Source organism: Microcaecilia unicolor, chromosome 4, assembly GCF_901765095.1.
Source record: "Microcaecilia unicolor chromosome 4, aMicUni1.1, whole genome shotgun sequence".
Taxonomy (NCBI): domain Eukaryota; kingdom Metazoa; phylum Chordata; class Amphibia; order Gymnophiona; family Siphonopidae; genus Microcaecilia; species Microcaecilia unicolor.
Genome location: NC_044034.1, coordinates 24,750,109 through 24,769,171, shown reverse-complemented (window position 1 = coordinate 24,769,171; position 19,063 = coordinate 24,750,109). Strand labels below are relative to the sequence as shown.

Sequence of the window (19,063 nt, the reverse complement as noted above, 5' to 3'; positions counted from 1 at the left end):
AAATGCTGTCTGAAAGTATTTGGGTTTGGATGAGATGTAATGTAAGTAAAGAAAAAGAAATGTTTGTTTCTTAACTTAAACAGTACTTATGTACGTATGTTCATAATTGCTAACAGAATATCTGTCACTTGGTTTTGAATGTTAAGCCTTTTATTTATATAAACTTGGCAGTATGATAGTGTTAAAAATATTACATTGGAAATTATATGTTGATTGACGCGGTAAGGTCCTACCAAGTCAAAGGAACCACAAACATATCATCCCCATGGTCATCAGAATGCGGAGTACCACAGGGATCTCCACTTTCCCCGATACTCTTTAACCTTATGATGATCCCCTGCCCAGGAGTACATGCCTTCTGGAGACAAATCCAGAGCAACGACGCAGGTACCCGTAGGGGGGACCTGGGACCAATATGTCTTAGACACGCAGTCAGCCTTTTCAACCCAGGCGAAAGGAACTAGAATCTGGTGCCGTAAGGTATGTCTGGTGGCGCGTAAGACCATCCTGCAGAGGTGGATAGCCCCTGACCTACCGGTGTAATGGCAATGGAGGAACCGGGTACACGAGCTGGCCACATGGAAGGCTAGGGAGGCGAAAGGAGCCCCAAAAAGGAAAAAGCATTTCATGCTAGTATGGAGTCAATACATGCAAGGGCTCAGCCCACGAGGAAGAAGTCTGCTCCTTACCTTGTTGTGAATCTTTTTTAGAATGCACTTTGTCTGAACGCCTGATCCCCATATTGGCTGGATAAATAGAGGGAGGGACGGTGGTGGGGGAGATAGGGAGGGAAATAACAGCTAAAAGAGTGATGATAATATGTTGTATTGCATAAATGTTGAAGGTACTTTTTGTTATTCACTGCTAATGTACCATATCAGGATTATAGATGTACATTGTTTTGCTTTAAATGGAAAGGGTTGGCAGTTAAATTTCCAAAACAGTTGGAGAGGAGGGGGGGTAAAAATGTTAAAAGTCTGATGATGGTAAACAATGTTGTATCTCTGCTGTGTTATTACCTTAAGTGCCGTAAATTTGTACTGCAATCAATGTACCAAGGTGGATTTGTATTCAATTGATTTGTCATCAAATAAAAAACGTTGAAACATAACCTTATGATGATCCCCTTGGTCAGGTTACTGACCAAACACGGCCTTAATCCCTTCATATACGCAGACGACGTCACTATATTTATCCCCTTTAAATCCAATTTATCAGAAATCGCTGATAAAATTACTACTGGAATGACCACCCTAACCTCCTGGGCTAATGTTTTTAAGATGAAATTGAATAAAGAAAAAACAGTGCCTAGTCCTTTCATCTCAATATTCCCCACTCCTTCCGACTACTCTCAACACCCCTGATGTTATTCTCACCATTTCTAACAGCCTAAAGATCCTAGGAGTTACGATAGATAGCCATTTATCTGTCGATCTCCACGCTACGTTCAATGCGAAAAAAATGTTCAATATGATGTGGATTTTGAAACGAGTGAAACCATATCTTCCCTTGGACACCTTCCGGAACCTGGTACAATCCACAGTTATTACCCATGCAGACTACTGCAACAGTGTTTTTCTAGGTTGTAAGACCCAAGTCCTGAAAAGACTTCAGACTGCCCAGAACACAGCAGCCAGACTTATCTTTGGCAAATCTAGATTTGAAAGCGCATCACCTCTTCAGAAGAAGCTTCACTGGCTCCCCATCAAAGAAAGAATATTTTTCAAGGTCTATACAATGATTCATAAGATCATATACGGAGAATCCCCTAGCTATATGAATGACCTGATCGACCTTCCAATCAGAAATAGATCCATGTCCTCACGTACTTACCTCAATTTACACCTTTCCAGCTGTAAAAGAGTTAAATACAAAACCTACTATGCATCCTGTTTCTCCTTCTTGGGTAGTCAGCTTTGGAATGCTCTACCTAGATCCATCCGAACTATTAATAACTATCTACCCTTCAGTAAAATGTTGAAGACTCATCTTTTCAAACAAGTTTACCCTAACGACCCTACTTAATCCTATCACCCCACCTACACTACTCCTGCTCTGACACTGACTCTGACACCGACTATACCTTGGACCTTCTCCCAACTCTTATCATACTCATCCTCCAATCCCTTCTTCTCCATCTTTCCATACCATACCCCTCCCAATCTCCTTTCGCCTATCCTATCCTTTCCATATCCAAATCATTTATTCTTAAAACCTTATCATTATAATGTTTATTATAGCTTGTAATTATTCTCTTACAGAACTTGTATTGTTTTTTTACTATGTAAGCCGCATTGAGCCTGCTATGTGTGGGAAAGCGCAGGGTACAAATGTAATAATAATAATACCAGATGTGAGATTTTTATAGATGCAAATGATGTGTATATGTTTTGTAGGTGATCACAAAAATATGTGATACCATCTTGTTTGCCAAATCGCTATCCAACCAAGGCCTTAATCTTACATCTACACACACAATGTCACAATCTATATCCCGTTCAAACACAATCTAACAGAAATCACTAATGAAATCAAACATAGCCTCCAAATCATGAAATTCATGGGCAGATGCAATTCAATTAAAACTCAATGCAGAAAAAACACGAGGGACATAATCGAACGCGAATGCCCATCTCTATGGGTGTCTATGTCCGAGAACGGGTACGTGAAGGGGTGGGACAGACCGTATTTTCAAAAAAAAAATGGGCGTTCATCTTTCGTTTCGAAAATACGGTTTGTACAGACCAAAATGCCATGGATTTAGTCATTTGTGAGCTGGGCGTTTGTTTTTTTTAGTGATAATGGAAAACAAAAACGCCCAGCTCAGAAACGTCCTAATCCAAGCCATTTGGTCGTGGGAGGGGCCAGGATTCGTAGTACACTCGCCCCCCTGACATGCCAGGACACCAACTGGACACCCTAGAGGTCAGTGCGGTGGACTTCAGAAAACGCTCCCACATACATAGCTCCCTTACCACGGGTGCTGAGCCCCCAACCCCCTTCCCCCAAAACCCACTACCCACAAATGTACAACACTACCATAGCTCTTAGGGGTGAATGGGGCACCTACATGTGGGTACAGTGGGTTTTGGAGGCCTCCCATTTACCAGCACAAGTGTTACAGGTAAGGGGGGATGGGCCTGGGTCCACCTGCCTTAAGTGCACTGCGGTACCCACTAAAAGTGCTCCAGGGACCTGCATACACGCAGGCCTCTAGGACTTGTTGTTGCTGTATAACCTTGGCACACCAGTTGACACCTGAAGACTAATCTCTTTGAAAAAGTCCTTTATTTGAATAAGCACGTTTACTCACAGTTAACTGCAGATCAGAGGTTGTGTCCCACTGGCAAAGAGTCTTCCTGGTACTGAGATTAGCAGTAGGTCAGGGCTGGCAGAATGCTGTACAATGCCTTTTTTCAGCAACATTCAAGGGAAGAACTAAGTGCTGTAACGTGGCTAACACATGAAAGGGATCTAAAACTGGCTTACAAAAATGGCTACCACCTCATAGACTACCGGAAACAAAACAGGGCACACTCTGACCCAGTAAGCAGGGGGAAAAGCACCATGGGAGTAGAGCCTACCAACTACCAACATCGTGAGTATTTAACACAAGCTACTGGAATCATGGAGCCCAATAGCCTACACCCACCACAATGCATTGCTGATTTGACTCTGCAGTGCGCATAACAGAAGTGTCACACTCACCCGAGAGCCACATCAGAACCAGGGAAAGGCTGTCAGAGGATAGAACACATTCTGCTGTCATGGAGGTGGGTATGGCATTTGAGGCTGGCATAGAGGCTGGCAAAAAAAGTTTTTAAAGTGGGTTTTTTTTTTGGTGGGAGGGGGTTAGTGACCACTGGGAGAGTCAGGGGAGATGATCCCCGATTCCCTCCGGTGGTCATCTGGTCAGTTGGGGCACTTTTTTGGGACTTGGACCTGAAAAAAAATGGTCCAAATAAAGCGGACCAAATTCTCGTCAAAAACGCCCTCCTTGTTTCGATTATCAGCTAAAGACGCCCATCTCTCTTTGGCCGATAGCCACGCCCCGTCCCGCCTTCGCCATGCCTCCGACACACCCCCATCAACTTTGTTTGTTCCTGCGACGGAATGCAGTTGAAGATGACCAAAATTGGCTTTTGATTATACCGATTTGGTCGCACACTGGAGAAGACGCCCATCTCCCGATTTGGGTCGAAATATGGGCGTCTTTCTCTTTCAAAAATAAGCTGGAATGTCTCATCCTCTCATCACAATACAACACAAATAAACCCACCACTATAAACACCCCAGACTATACCCTTTCTATATCAGATAGCCTGAAAATTCTCAGAGTCACAACTGACCGAAATCTCACACTAGAAAGCCATGCCAAAAATACAACAAAGAAAATGTTCCGCTCAATGTGGAAACTCAAAAGAGTAAAACCTTTCTTCCCAAGGGAAATATTCCGCAGCCTGGTACAATCAATGGTACTAAGCCACCTAGATTACTGCAATGCAATTTATGCTGGATGTAAAGAACAAATCATTAAGAAACTCCAAACTGCCCAAAACACAGCGACTAGACATATTTGGAAAAACAAAATACGAAAGCACCAAACCCCTATGAGAAAAACTAAACTGGCTCCCACTTAAAGAACGTATTACGATCAAAATCTGCAACCTGGCTCATAAAATTATTCACGGTGGGGCTCCGGCCTACATGTCAGACCTCATAGACCTACCAACCAAAAACACAAAAAGGTCAGCATGCACGTTCCTGAATCTTCATTACCCCAGTTGCAAAGGACTAAAATATAAATCAACATATGCATCTAGCTTCTCATACATAAGCACCCAAATATGGAATGCACTACCAAACGTCATAAAAACAATGCACAACCTAACAAACTTCCAAAAATAACTAAAAACCAACCTGTTCAAAAAGGCATACCACAATGATCCAACCTAAATACCAGACAACAAAACTTATACCGGAACTGGACAAAACCAAACTCTCTACACTTGACTGCCACATCTACTCTATCTCTAATGAACTTTAACGAAATTCCACTTTATTTTTCATTCGGAAATGATCTCTTTATAGCTGACTGTTTAATCTAATCTGTCACCTATGAACTTTAATGCAAGACCACTTTGTATTTCTCATTCCGGAAATGGAGATTGCCATTACGGCATAATGTAAGCCACATTGAACCTGCAAATAGGTGGGAAAATGTGGGATACAAATGCAACAAATTATAAGAAAGTTGATGCACGGCTCCTGATGAAGCATGCAAAGTGAAACGGATTTGGCCACCGTCGAGCCATAGCTAAATGCTCAACTACTTTTTATATATAAAAGAAGATAATATTTGAGAATAAAGAAATATTTGGAATTTTAATACATCGTGTTGATTATTTAAACATTTACACTGGACTCTTGTTGATGTTAATAAATATTTTTGACATACTTAAATACTTCTAAATTTGCACATCGTAGCTCTACTTATTGCTGGCGGAAATATTTTTAACCTGCAAACTCACCTTTAACTTGAAAGGTTTTGTGCTCCTTATGCAACAACTCCATTTCACGCACCAAAGCCTTTTTCTGCCTCTCCAGTTCATTTTGAAGCACCAAGATCTTCAGCTGTAAACATTCACTCTCCTTTTTCTAGTATAAATAAAAGTCTTCATTAACTAAAACCAAAATATGGGGTTCTTTCACATGCTAGCGTACGTTGACGCAGAACACACTCAGGTGTCCCGAGGTAAAGTTTGAGATCTGTGCGCACAAACCATGCGCTAAACAATTTCTGCGGAGGGAGCATGGTGGGGGCAGAGAGTAGGTATTTCTGCACTGAGTTAGCGCAGCTTTACTGCATGCAGATTAGCTCAGGATTAGCAAGTGAGCCCTTATCGCCTATAAAATAGGTGTCAGTAAGTACTCACGCACAAATTTATGTTAATGGCTACATGCTAATGTCAACACTAGCACATGGCCACTAATTCAAAAAATGGAAAATTGGCCATTTTACTGCTGTGATAAAAATGGCCTTAGCATGCGGGAAGAACCCGTATAACGGTACGCTAAGGCTACTTTCTACCACTGCTTAGGTGTTAGGTGACTACTAAACGGTAGGATGGAAGTGAGAGGCAGGAAAGTTTTGGACGTGCTTGTCAAAGGCCTTAACAGCAGCCTCTCATCTAGTTCTCACACATTTGGAATTATTGAATTTAATAGCACTGATAAAGCAAAGTTACTAACCTGCAGCAGATGTTCTCCGAGGACAGCAGGCTGAGTATCTCACCGATGGGTGATGTCATCCAACGGAACCCACTGCAGACACTGACTAGCAAGATTATTGGAGAACTTTCTAACAGCGTCCCACCATGCATGCGCTGGTGCCTTCCCACCCAAACCTCAGTCTTGCGAGATACCTAAAGAATACAACTCCAAGGGAAATGTCAAGGCCTGAAAGTTAATTAATCTGAAATTATTTACATACTAGTTGTGAAGGTGCAGCATGTGGTTTTGAGAAAAATGTTGACAAGACGATCAGCTGATTAAGATGGAATTCCGACACTACCTTAGGAAGGAACTTAGGATGTATGTCGAGAACTACTCTATTGTGGTAAACTTATTTAAGGTGGATCAGCTACTAGGGCCTGAGGCTCACTGACTTTGCGAGCTGAAGTGATGGCCACCAAAACCACAACTTTCCAGGCCAAATACTTCAAGGAGCTTTCATCAGCTGGGTGAGAACAATGTTGAGATCCCAACAGTTGGAGGTTTGATAGGGGGCTTTGTCAATAGCAAACCTCTCAAACTATGGGCTGTACAGAGATGGGCTTACCTACCACACGGTGATCAGCAATGACTGCACTTAGATTAACCCTTACAGAGTTGGTTTTCAAACCAGACTCAGAAAGGCACAGGACGTACTTGAAGTTTTTGTATACGGCAGGTGAGTGGATCTGAGGCCTTGCCTTCACACCAGACAGCAAACATTATCCACTTAAACACCTCTTAGTGGAGTCTTTCCTGGAAGCCAGCAAAATCTGATACTCCCTCCGGCAAATCTAAGGATTCAAATTCTACGCTCTCAACATTCAAGCCTTGAGGATTAGGTTTTGTAGGCTGGGATGCAGAAGAGATCCCTCGTTCCACGTGATGAGGATCAGAATTCCAATCTCCACAGATCTTCAAAGGACAACTCCAGAAGAGGCAACCAGATCTGCCTCAGCTAGTAAGGTGCTCGAGTTTCAGCCGTCTTCTCTATGAGCGGTATTGGAAGATACGCACAGAGAAATCCTTCCCCCAATGCAGGAGAAAAGGCATTAGATGCTAGTCTGTCGCATGATCTGAGCCTGTAACAGAACTGGGGGACTTTGTTGTTGAAATGAATGGCAAAATGATCCACTGAGGGGTGCCCCATGCGCGGAAAATCGTGTGGGCTACGTCCACGTTGAGAGACCACACGTGCGGTTGCAAGAACCTGCTCAATCTGTCTACCAGGCAATTGTCCTTTCCTAGTAGGTATGTTGCTCGAAGTACCAATCTATAAAAGAGGGCCCACTGTCACATTTCTACTGCTTCCTGACACCAGGGGTAGGAACCTATACCCCCTTGCTTGTTTACATAGAACACTGAAACCTGGTTGTCCATTTGAATGAGAATAATTTGGTTCTGTAGCCAATCTGTGAAAGCCTTTAGAGCATTCCAAATGGCTCTCAGCTTGAGGACGTTGATATGAAGATCTGTTTCCTGAGCAGACCAAGTTCCCTGGGTGCTTGTATATGTATATGAGCTCCCCATCCTAGTTTGGATGCATCTGTTGTTAACACCTTCTGAGACAGTAGAATTTGGAATGGTAGTCCCACAGTCAAATTCGATCAATTTGTCCACCAGAGAGGGGCATGAGTTAGCTCTGGCGAAATCTGGATTGCAACCTCTTGATTCCCAGCTGCCTGAGACCAATGGAAAGCTACAAAAACCTGAGATACTTCTTGTGACTGAGAAGTATCAAAAAGTGGATATATGCAACCTTCAAGTCCAGAGAACACAGTCAATCTTTTTCGTAAATCATGGGGAGAAGGGGTCCAGGGAAATCATCCTGAACTTCTTTGACCAGGACATTGTTCAGAACCCTTAGGTCTAGGATAGGGCGAAATCCCCCCGTCTTTCTGGGCACAATTTCTTCTTGCCCGAGTGGTACGGGTTGGAACACACTGGCCTATAGAAGGGCAGAGATTTCCTCTACAAAGTACCTGCTTGTGCTGAGAGCTGATATATGAGGACAATGCTTGAGGACAGGACTGGCAAAGGCTGAGAACACTGAGCCTGGGAAATTTGGGCAGAGCGAGGTGGTGGTGGAAATCTACACTTCAGAGAGTAGGATCACTGCCTAGGCCCACTTGAAAACCTTCTAGAAGGGTTGCTGAGACAGGGTTTGGATGGCATCTGTATGCTACTTGATGAGGTCTGCGACCTCTTCTACCTTATCTCCAAACAAGTTGTCACCTGATCAAAGAACGTCCGCCAACCTCTCCTGAACAGCTGGTTCTAGGTCAGACACATGCAGCCGTGAGACTCTGTGCATCCCCACACCCATGGCAGAGCCTGGACGCTATATCAAAAAAGAGTTTTACATGCCCCTGTCCAGATATTTTCTACACTCCAGCTGCTTACTGGCCAACTGGCAAAGCTCTGCAGCCAACTGTACAGGAGAGAATCCACATGACTTACTGTACTGTGGACCACAGATTGCAAGTAAAGGCTCATGTAGAGCTGGTAGGACTGGATGCGGGCAATGAGCATCAAGGCCTGAAAAACTTTCCTTCCAAATGAGTCCAGTGTCCAAGCCTCTACCTGGGGGTGCTGAGGAATAAGTCTTTCAGCTCGAATGAGGGCGGATTCGGCCACCAGAGAATGGTGAGACAGCTAGGTCCTCTCGAATTTGGGAGCCTTATGGATACGATACTGCATATCTACCTTCTTAGGTGCAACCTGAACTGAGGAGTTATTCCCAGTTCTTTGTGCATCTTTAAGGACAGAGTGCAATGGTACTGTGACCTCTTCCTTAGGAGAAGACTCATAGTCTAGGATAGTTAACATTCCTGCCCTAGGCTCTCTCTCTCTCTCTAACTTAAATGGGATGGCAAAAGCCATCTCTCTAACAAAACCAGTAAATGAGAGAACCTTGGGTGGAGATTTGAGTCTCTTTTGAGGTGGGGAGAGATCAGAGGTATCTCATAAGACGATGACTCTGAGAAGTAGTGTGGGTCCTCCTCCGAGTCCCATGAACGGTCCCATACTCAGACCGAGCTAAATGAGTCTGTGCCTGCCTTGGCTCAATAAAACAATGTCCACATCCCGAAAAGCGCAGTGGTACAGCCCTACCCTCCGACTCTAGGGAAGCTTCCTCACCTGACTTTGAAAGAGGTACTGCATATGTCGATATCAACACCCTTTGAGGTGCCTGCATTGAGGATCCTTGCACAGACATGGGTTGAGTCTCAGGAAGAATAAGGGGCTGACCTACAGTTGGCACAAACACCCTTGATGCCTGAGCAGTTTGTAGCTGCAGAATCTGAGTTAGCTCCTCCCTGAGCATTGCTCAGAACTGCTCATCGAAGGAAGGCATCGGCAAAGGCGAGAGAGCCGGCAGAGAGGTAGCCTGAGAAAACACTGGTGCCGAACTGGTAGCGGGGACCTGGCTGCCTGCATACTTGTGCATTGGTACCTCTTTCAAAGAGGGAGAGTGCTCCTTCCAGTGCCAGCACTTCTCAGGTACCAGCGAAGCAGATGCCCTGGTGCTCCTGGCACCATGCGTCGATGAGGACCAATACTTGTGCTTCTTGGGCTTCCCCCAATGCTCAGCATCATGGTCCTTCGTACATGTCCTCAGTGTCAGGTCCGATGCTGACCAGACCCAGGGTCTACTCAGCCCCTGATGTCAAGAGAGGTGAAGACCTCCTCGATGCCTATGCACTCCCAGTGGATATTAAGTCTTAGCAGCTATCAAGGTTGATGTTTCCGGTGCTGATGACTATGTACCAGCCTTCGAGGAGCCAAAACGTCTCTCCTGTTGGACCTGCCACGCCCTGTATGTTTTCAACTCCATTTTTAAACAGAGAAAATAAGAGTTAGGCTCATGGTTAGGCCCAAAGCACCCGATGCATCAAGAGAATGAGTCCGTCACACAAATCACCCAATTACATTGGCTGCATCTCTTGAAGCCACTAGAGGTCTTCTGAGACATCAAGAAAAGAATCACAGCCAAATTGAACTCCTCAATTGAGGATCGAAAAAGGGGCAGCATTCAAACTGAGGTTTGTGATCCGGCCTAAATGGATCTAGCCGTTCGTGAAAAATAAAGAAGAGCCAAAAACACTAGTAAAATAAAGAGGAATTAGAAACAAAAAGAATAAAAAGAAATAGCCAATAAGACAAATAAATAACACCCGCACAGGAAGGCGCTGAGAGAGAGAGAGAGAGAGAGAGAGAGAGAGAGAGAGAGAGAGAGAGAGAGAGAGAGAGAGAGAAATACACACACTGTGAGAACACAAAATGTGTCCTCCCTGCTCTGTGGAAAAAAAAAAAGGGGGGACTGAGGGAACTGCGCTCATACGTCAGGCAGAAAGGCATCAATGCATGCACAGTGGGATGCTTACTAGTCAGAGTCCGCACTAGGCTCAATCAGATGACGACACCCATCTATGAGAATACAATGGCCTGCTTGTCCTCGGAGAAGAAAACAATTTAGAAATTTGGGGAAAAAGAAGATCTAAACTGTGAGGTCCTGCCATATATGCCTTGTAGATTCAATGATAGTTGTCTCTTAATATACTATCTTCATTAAAACATCACTTCAATGCAGGGGTTCTCAACCCAGCCCTCAGGACACACCAAACCTGTCTGAATTCCAAGATACCCACAATGAATATACATAAATTTGCATGCATTACTACCTCCACCGGTTGCAAATTTATCTCATGAATGTTCATTGTCGGAATCTTGAACACCTGATTGACTAAGCATCTTCCGAGGACTGGGTTAAGAACCCGTGCTTCGATGTAATCAAAACAATTAGCTAGGATGAAAAAAAATCTCCTTTCTGGTATACATCAATAAAATACTGAACAGTATAATTTTATATGAGCATGTATATCCCAAGGGAAGCATTTTATTATTGACCACTTTTCAATGAATAAGCTGAAATGCTGTTGAGGAACCTCTTAAGAAAGAATACAATAAGATTCAAGTGTTAGCATGGTACCTTTACATAATAACACAAACTAAATGGCCTATCTAGTCTGTCTTGTTGTGATTTTTCCATTTTGGGTAGATGAGCATATAAATTCCCGTATCAAACCTAATACCAGTTCCCTCCTACCCACATAACTTTTATTAGTAAATCAGTAACCTTAAATTCAGTGTATGGAGTGAGACAACAGATAATTAGAACTGATCATTTGTAATGTGTAATTCAGTGTTGCTTACAGCTAGCTGCTTGGAAAGCATGGATACTTACCTGTAGCAGATATTCTCCATGAACAGCAGGCTATTCACTCTCACATGTGGGCGATGAGATCCATATCGACCGGCATGGAATGCTTAAAAAGCATAATATAGCTTTAAACTCACGCGACAGTATCCCCCCACCTCGCATGCACGGGTGCCTTCCCACTCATGAGAGTGTGAGACCAGCAGTACAAAAGTATAGTTATCAGGACAAGAGACAACTCCAAAGGGAGGTGGGAGGGTATGTGGGAATGGCTGGACTGCTGTCCTCTGAGAACACCTGCTACAGGTAAGTATTCCTGCTTTCTCCACTGACGAGCAGGCCATATTCTCACAAGTGGGAAATCACTAGCTATCAGGCTCACTGAAAACAACAACACTAGCACAATTGGATCTCACAATGGTGAGGTCAAAAAACATATTAACCTGGAACTATATATATACTGTGTGAGAGTGCAGCCTGGAACAAAACAGACCTAGAGGGGTGGAGTTGGATTCTAAACCTCAAACAAATTCTGCATAACAGTCTGCCCAAACCAACCATCACATCAGGTATCTTGCTCTAGGTGCAAGTGGACTACTGACACAGCCATGGCTCTGACATTACAAGCCTTCACATGACCTTCAACAGTCATCCCAGCTTGGGCATAAGTGAAATAAATGCAAGCTGCCAGTCAATTGGAGATTGAGTGTTTTCTGAAGGCACCCCCCATCCTGTTGGGATCAAAAGAAACAAAGAGCTAGGTGGACTGTCTGTAGGACCTAGTCTACTCCAAGTAAAAAGGACAGTGCTTGTTGCAGTCCAAGGTGTGCAGTGCACTTTTGTCAGGATGGGCATGAGGTTTGGGAAAGAATGTTGGAAGAAAAAATGACTGGTTTAGATGGAACTCCACCACCACCTTAGGCAGGAACTTAGGGTGCGAGCAGAGAATGTTATGATTAAATTTAATGTAATATGGATCCGCTACTAGGACCTGAAGCTCACTGACCCTACCAGCTGAAGTTAGCCACCAAAAACGTCATCTTCCAGGTCAAGTACTTCAGATGACATCTAGCAGCTCAAAAGGAGCTTCCATCAGCTGGGTAAGGACGATAAGCTCCCATCACACAGGCAAAGGTTTGCTAGGGGTCTTTGTCAAAAGCAAACCTCTCCTGAACTGAACAACTAGATGCCGTCCACAAATGGGCTTACCTTCTATATGGTGATGGAAAGCACTAATTGCACTGAGCTGAACCCTTACAGTTGATCTTAAGACCCAACTTGGAGAGGTCTAAAAGGTATTTAAGCAGGGTCTGTGTAGGGCAAGAAATAGGATCTAAGGCTCTGCCCTCACAGCAGAAGGCAAACTTCCTTCATTTGAAAGAATAACACCTTAGTGCAATCTTTCCTGGAAGCCAGCAAGACCTTGGAGATATCGCCTGAAAGATGCAAGGAAGCAAATTCTAAGTTCTCAACATCCAGGCTCTGAGAACCAGGGTCTGGAGTTTGGGATGCAGAAGAGATCCCTCATTCTACATGATGGTCGGAAAACACTCCAATATTCCTCAGATGATACCTCCAGAAGAAGGAGGAAACCAGATCTGCCTGGGCCAATAAGGAGCAATCAGAATCATTGTTCCTCGGTCTTGAGTTTGGTATGATCTGGTACTCCCCTGCCTGTTGGTGTAATACATCACAACCTGATAGTCCATTTGAATGAGCACAATTTGGTTGAACAGCTGATCTCTGAAAGCCTTTAGAGCGTTCCAGATTGCCCGTAGCTCCCAGAAGGTCGATCTAAAGATCTGATTCCTGAGATGACCAAGCACCTTGGGTGTGAAGCCCATCCACACAATCTCCCCACCCCAGGCAGGATGCATCTGTCATCAGCACCTTCTGGGGCTGAGCAATTTGGAATAGAAGTCCCACAGTCAAATTGTTTCAAACTGACCACCAGAGGAGGGACTGAATTAACTCCAGTGTCAATCGGGTGACATCCACTAGGTTCCCGGAGGCATGAAACCACTAGGAAGCAACTGGCAGTTCTCATGTGAAGATGTACCACAGGCATGACATGCACCGTGGACGCCCCCTAACAACCTCAACATCTGCCGAGCTGTGAATTGCTGGCTGGCCTGAACCTGAGTGGTGATTGTGACTAGTATGTCTGCCCTCAGCACAGGGGGATAGACTTGTTTCTGCTGTGTGTCTAGCAGGGCTCCAATGAACTCCAACTGCTGAACTAGGAGCACATGGGGCTTGGGGTAATTTAAAACAAATCCTAATAGCTCCAACACCCAAATAGTCCTGAGCACTGTCCTTTGATGTGCTCTTCACCAGCTAATCGTCCAGGTAGGGAAACACTGGACTCCCAGTCTACGTAGCAATGCTGCGACTACCACTAAATATCTGGTGAAAACCCTTGGAGCTGATGCAAGGCCAAATGACAACACACGGTACTCGAAGTGACATGTTCACACTCGAATTCTGAGATACTTCCAGTGGCCTTGAAGCATGAAAATTGAGTTCTAGCTTCTTTCTAATTTTATGATTATTGTACACCACCTTGCTGTTTCTAATGAAAAGCAGTATATTGAACAATATAAACCATAACTATAACCCAATGAAGGGGGAAGGCATCTGAAGATAGTTTGCCATGTGACCCTAGTTTGGAGAAGAACTGAGGGACTTACTTGCTGTATTGAATGACAAAAAGATCAATCAAGGGGGTGCCCCACTCAAAAGATATTCTGCGCTACACCATTGTTCTAAAGACCACTTGTGAGGTAGCAGAACCCAATTCAGTCTGTACGCCAAACAGTTATCTTTTCCTGCCAGATAAGTGGCTCTGAGAAGCAATCTGTTTGAGATGGCCCACTTCCACCTCTGTTTCCCCAATACTACTACTACTACTATTACTATTTAGCATTTCTATAGCGCTACAAATCGTACGCAGCGCTTCACAAACATAGAAGAAAGACAATCAATACTAGAGGTACAAATTTTCTCCCTGCTTGTTGAGGTAGTACACTGCAACCTACCTATCTGGATTAGAATGATCTGATGAAATAACCAATCTCTGAAAGCTTTTAGTGTCTTCCAGATTGCTCTTAGCTCTAGGAAGTTTACTTGATGAATCTTTTCCTGAGCAGACCAGAAACCTCAATGTGGAGTCCATCTACAGGAGCTCTTCAGACAAAGGTTATATGCATTCATTGTGAGGATTTTTTTTTTTTTTAAATTTGAGAAAACTGGAAGGAGATTCTTTTCGCCAGATTGGAATGAACCATCCACCATGACAGGGAATCCTGGTAAGGAGCTGTGATGGAGATAACATCCTGAAGACTCCCTGTGGTCTGTGTCTACTGGGGAGACACAGTCCACTGAGCACGCCTCAAATTGAAGTGAGCTATAGGAGTTACACAAACTGTGGAGGCCACATGGCCAAAATACTCAACATTTGACTAACTGATACCTGTTGACTTTTGTGCACTTCCACTGCTAAGGAAAGTAAAGTTAAAATCCACTGCTGTGGAAGAAATACAAACACTAGAGTTATATCAAGTAGAGGTCCTATGAACTGCAATTTTTGCAACAGGCTAAGCTGCGACTTGGGATCATTTACGAAGAACCCTTGAAGCTCCAGCACCCAAATGGTCATGTGCATTAATTATTTTGCTCTTTCCTCCAATGTGTTCTTGACTAGCCAATTGTCCAAGCAGGGAAACACATGCAACCCTAGTTTGCACAGCGATGCTGTGATGGCTGCTAGACATTTTGTGAATACTCTTGGTGCTGACATGAAGCCAAAAGGCAATACAAGGTACTGGCGTGGTGTTTCCCTACAATGAATCTCATACCTCCTGTGGCTTGGATGTATCTGTATGTGGGTATAAGCATCTTTTAAGTCCAGAGAGCATAACCAATCTTTTTGTAGAATGGAATGAGGGTGACTAAAGAAACCAATCTAAACTTTTGTCTGGTCAAATACTTTTCAGAACTCAGTCTAGGAGAGGATGAAATTCCCCCGTCTTCTTTATGATCAGTAAGTACTTGAAATAAAATCCCTTCCCACTGGCCTACAAGAGGGAAGAGAGTTCCTTGGTATATAATTCCTGATGTTGAGAGCTTATCTTTGATTTTCTCAGTAGCCAGTTTGGAGGAATTGTCTCTAATCGCAGACAGTAATCTTCCCAAACTAAATTTGACAACCCAGTTGTCTAAGATTATAAGAAGCCATCTTGGTACAAAAAAATGTAACCTCCCTCCTAACGGAAGCTCATCAGGTACAGCTACGGTTTTGACTGTGGAGCTGGCTGGGTCTTCTAGACCCTCATTTGAGTAGACTAGGTGGAGGAAACCTATGTTTATGAGAGTAATAGAAACATAGAAACATGACAGCAGATAAAGGCCATATGACCCAGTCTGCCAATCCTCTGTAACCCCTAATTCTTCCTGTTCCTAAGCGATCCCACATGCTTATCCCATGCCTTTTTAAATTCTAGAATAGTCCTCGACTCCACCACTTCCACCGGGAGGCTATTCCACGCCTCCACCACCCTTTTCTGTGAAATAATACTTCCTTAGGTTACTCCTAAGCCTATTCCCTCTTAACTTTGTCGTATGCCCCTTCATTCCAGAGCTCTCCATTTGAAAATGGCTCTCTTCCTGTACATAAATGCCCTTGAGATATTTAAACGTTTCTATCATGTCTCCTCTCTCTCTCCTCTCTTCCAGCATATACATGTTGAGGTTCATAAGACTGTCCCTATAATTTTTGCATTCAAGACCGCTTACTAATTTCGCAGCCGTTGGATCGCCATTGCCCTTCGCTGTAAAACTTCCTAGAATAGGAAGTCAAGCGAGGAGTGGGGTCTGGAGAGGGTCTTGAAGAGTATCTTCCATGACAAGGTTCAGAAGATAAACCTTGAATTCTCTACCAAGCCACCCCCACCTCTCCCTCCCCTTGTCCATTCCCCAAACTCCCCAACCCCTCCGTCCTTTTCCTCCTTTCCCGAAATCACTGATGAGGAAACAACACATCTTCTCTCCTCCTCAAAACGAACTACCTGTTCCTCTGTTCCCATTCCTACTCACCTTCTTAACACCATCTCTCCTACTCTCACCCTTTTTATCTGTTATATCCTCAATCTTTCACTTTCCACTGCGACCGTTTCTGATGCCTTCAAACATGCCATGGTCACACCACTCCTTAAGAAGCCTTCTCTTGACCCTACCTGTCCTTCCAACTAGCGACCCATCTCCCTCCTCTCCAAGATACTTGAACTGCCATTCACCGCCGCTGTCTTGACTTTCTTTCATCTCAAGCTGTTCTTGACCCACTCCAATCTGGCTTTCGCCCTCTTTTTTCAACTGAAACTGCACTTACTAAAGTTTCCAACGACCTGTTACTGGCCAAATCCAAAGGTCTCTATTCTATCCTCATCCTTCTCGATCTATCCGCCGCTTTTGACACTGTTGATCACAGCTTACTCCTTAATACGTTGTTTTCACTTGGATTACAAGGCTCTGTTCTTTCCTGGTTCTCCTCCTTCCTCTCGCTTAGCACATTTAGTGTACACTCTGGTGGATGCTCTTCCACCTCTATCCCACTACCAATCGGTGTACCTCAGGGTTCTGTTCTCGGTCCTCTCCTGTTCTCCATCTACACTTCTTCCCTTGGCTCTCTGATATCATCCCATGGTTTTCAATACCACCTCTATGCTGATGACTCCCAGATCTACCTCTCTACCCCCGAAATCTCAACTAGCATCCAGACCACTGTATCAGCCTGCCTATCTGATATTGCTGCCTGGATGTCTCAACATCATCTGAAACTTAACATGGCCAAAACCGAGCTTCTCATCTTTCCCCCTAAACCTACCTCTCCTCTTCCCCCTTTCTCTATTTCTGTGGATGGCACTCTCATTCTCCCTGTCTCTCATCAGCTCGTAACCTTGGGGTCATCTTTGACTTCTCTCTCTCCTTCTCTGCTCACATTCAGCAGATTGCCAAAACCTGTCGTTTCTTTCTCTATTTCATCAGCAAAATCCGTCCCTTCCTCTCTGAACACTCTACCAGAACCCTTATCACACTCTTTATCACCTCTCGCCTAGACTATTGCAACCTGCTTCTCACCGGCCTCCCACTTAGCCATCTCTCTCCTCAAGTCACTTCAGTGGCTCCCTATCAGTTTCCGCATTCAATTCAAACTTCTCTTGCTGACATATAAGTGCATTCACTCTACCACTCCCCAGTACATCTTCACTCTTCTCTCCCTATGCCCCCCTCGGGTACTCCGTTCTGAGGATAAATCTCTCTTGTCTGTCCCCTTCTCCTCTACTGCTAATTCCAGACTCCGTTCCTTTTATCTCGCTGCACCTCACGCCTGGAATAGACTTCCCAAGTCTGTACTTCTAGCCCCGTCTTTGGCTGTTTTCAAATCCAGGCTAAAAGCTGACCTCTTTAACGTTGCTTTTGACTCCTAACCACTACTCACTTGCCCTGTCCCTTTTTATCCCCACCTCTCTTTAATTCCCTTACCTCTTAGTTGTCTGTGTGTTTGTCCTATTTAGATTGTGAGCTCTTTGAGCAGGGACTGTCTTTTTCATGTATGGTGTACAGCGCTGCGTATGCCTTGTAGCGCTATAGAAGTGATAAGTAGTAGTAGTAATAGCAGTTGTAGTATCTGAGTGCTGCTTGATGAGAGCAGCAACCTCATGCAACTTATCTCTGAAGAGATTCTATCCTTGGCATGGCACACCTGCACCTCTGGCTTGAGGCCTGAGGCCTACATCTAGACAATTCTGCAGCCCCCAATCCTCATTTCAGAGGCTCTCGATGCCATTTTTAAAATATCAGAGACACACAAACTATATATATCATCCACATTCCTTTCCCTTGGATACTAACTCACTGAGGTCATCTACCTTCTCATAAAGGACAGTGTTAGCAAACTCCGCTACACTGCACATTATGTTTGGTAAGTACATACTCAAGAAGAGCTGGTAGTATGCTAAGTGGACGTGAACACAACGCTCTGAAAGAATTTCTTCCCAAAAGTTCCTCACCTCTCTACCATGGGACATTGAGGACTAAGCCTTCATACTCCTGGCTCTTTTGAGAGTGAAATTCAAACCACTGAGGAATGGTGAGGAGGCTGTTGCTTCTGGAATGCCAGAGCCTTTTGGAATCAGTACATTGTGCTTCCTAATCTTGTAACTATGACTCCATGACTACGGCCCAATAAAATTGTATGACCCTTCAGAGGTGCACAATAATGATGCACTTATGGAGATTTCACCTAGTTTGTGACCCCAAATGTGGTTTTATGACTCCATTTGAGGTCCTGCCCCACAGACTGGGAAGTTTTGCTGTACATAGAGTTCACCTCCTATTGGAGAAGAGGTATGGAGGTCTCCCACATTCTCATCTATACGTCTTTCTGTAAATGGAAACAGTCACAGCTTCGTATGTATGTGTGTGGGGGGTGGGGGGGGGGCGGGTTGTCAAGGAATTGGAGGATATCCCATGTTTCTGACCTGGGCTCCTCTTCTGTCTCTATCAAAAATA

The 19,063-nt window shown here is 44.2% G+C and overlaps 1 protein-coding gene across 1 annotated transcript in view; it reads right to left on the bottom strand.

The window, feature by feature from the left end:
• The window catches only part of UVRAG (UV radiation resistance associated), a 205,852-nt gene that overhangs the window by 85,118 nt on the left and 101,671 nt on the right, over positions 1 to 19,063 (bottom strand). The window contains exon 8 of the mRNA XM_030200046.1: positions 5,532 to 5,658. Within this exon, the coding sequence (XP_030055906.1) occupies positions 5,532 to 5,658 (127 nt within the window). The remainder of the gene's footprint in view (positions 1 to 5,531; positions 5,659 to 19,063) is intronic.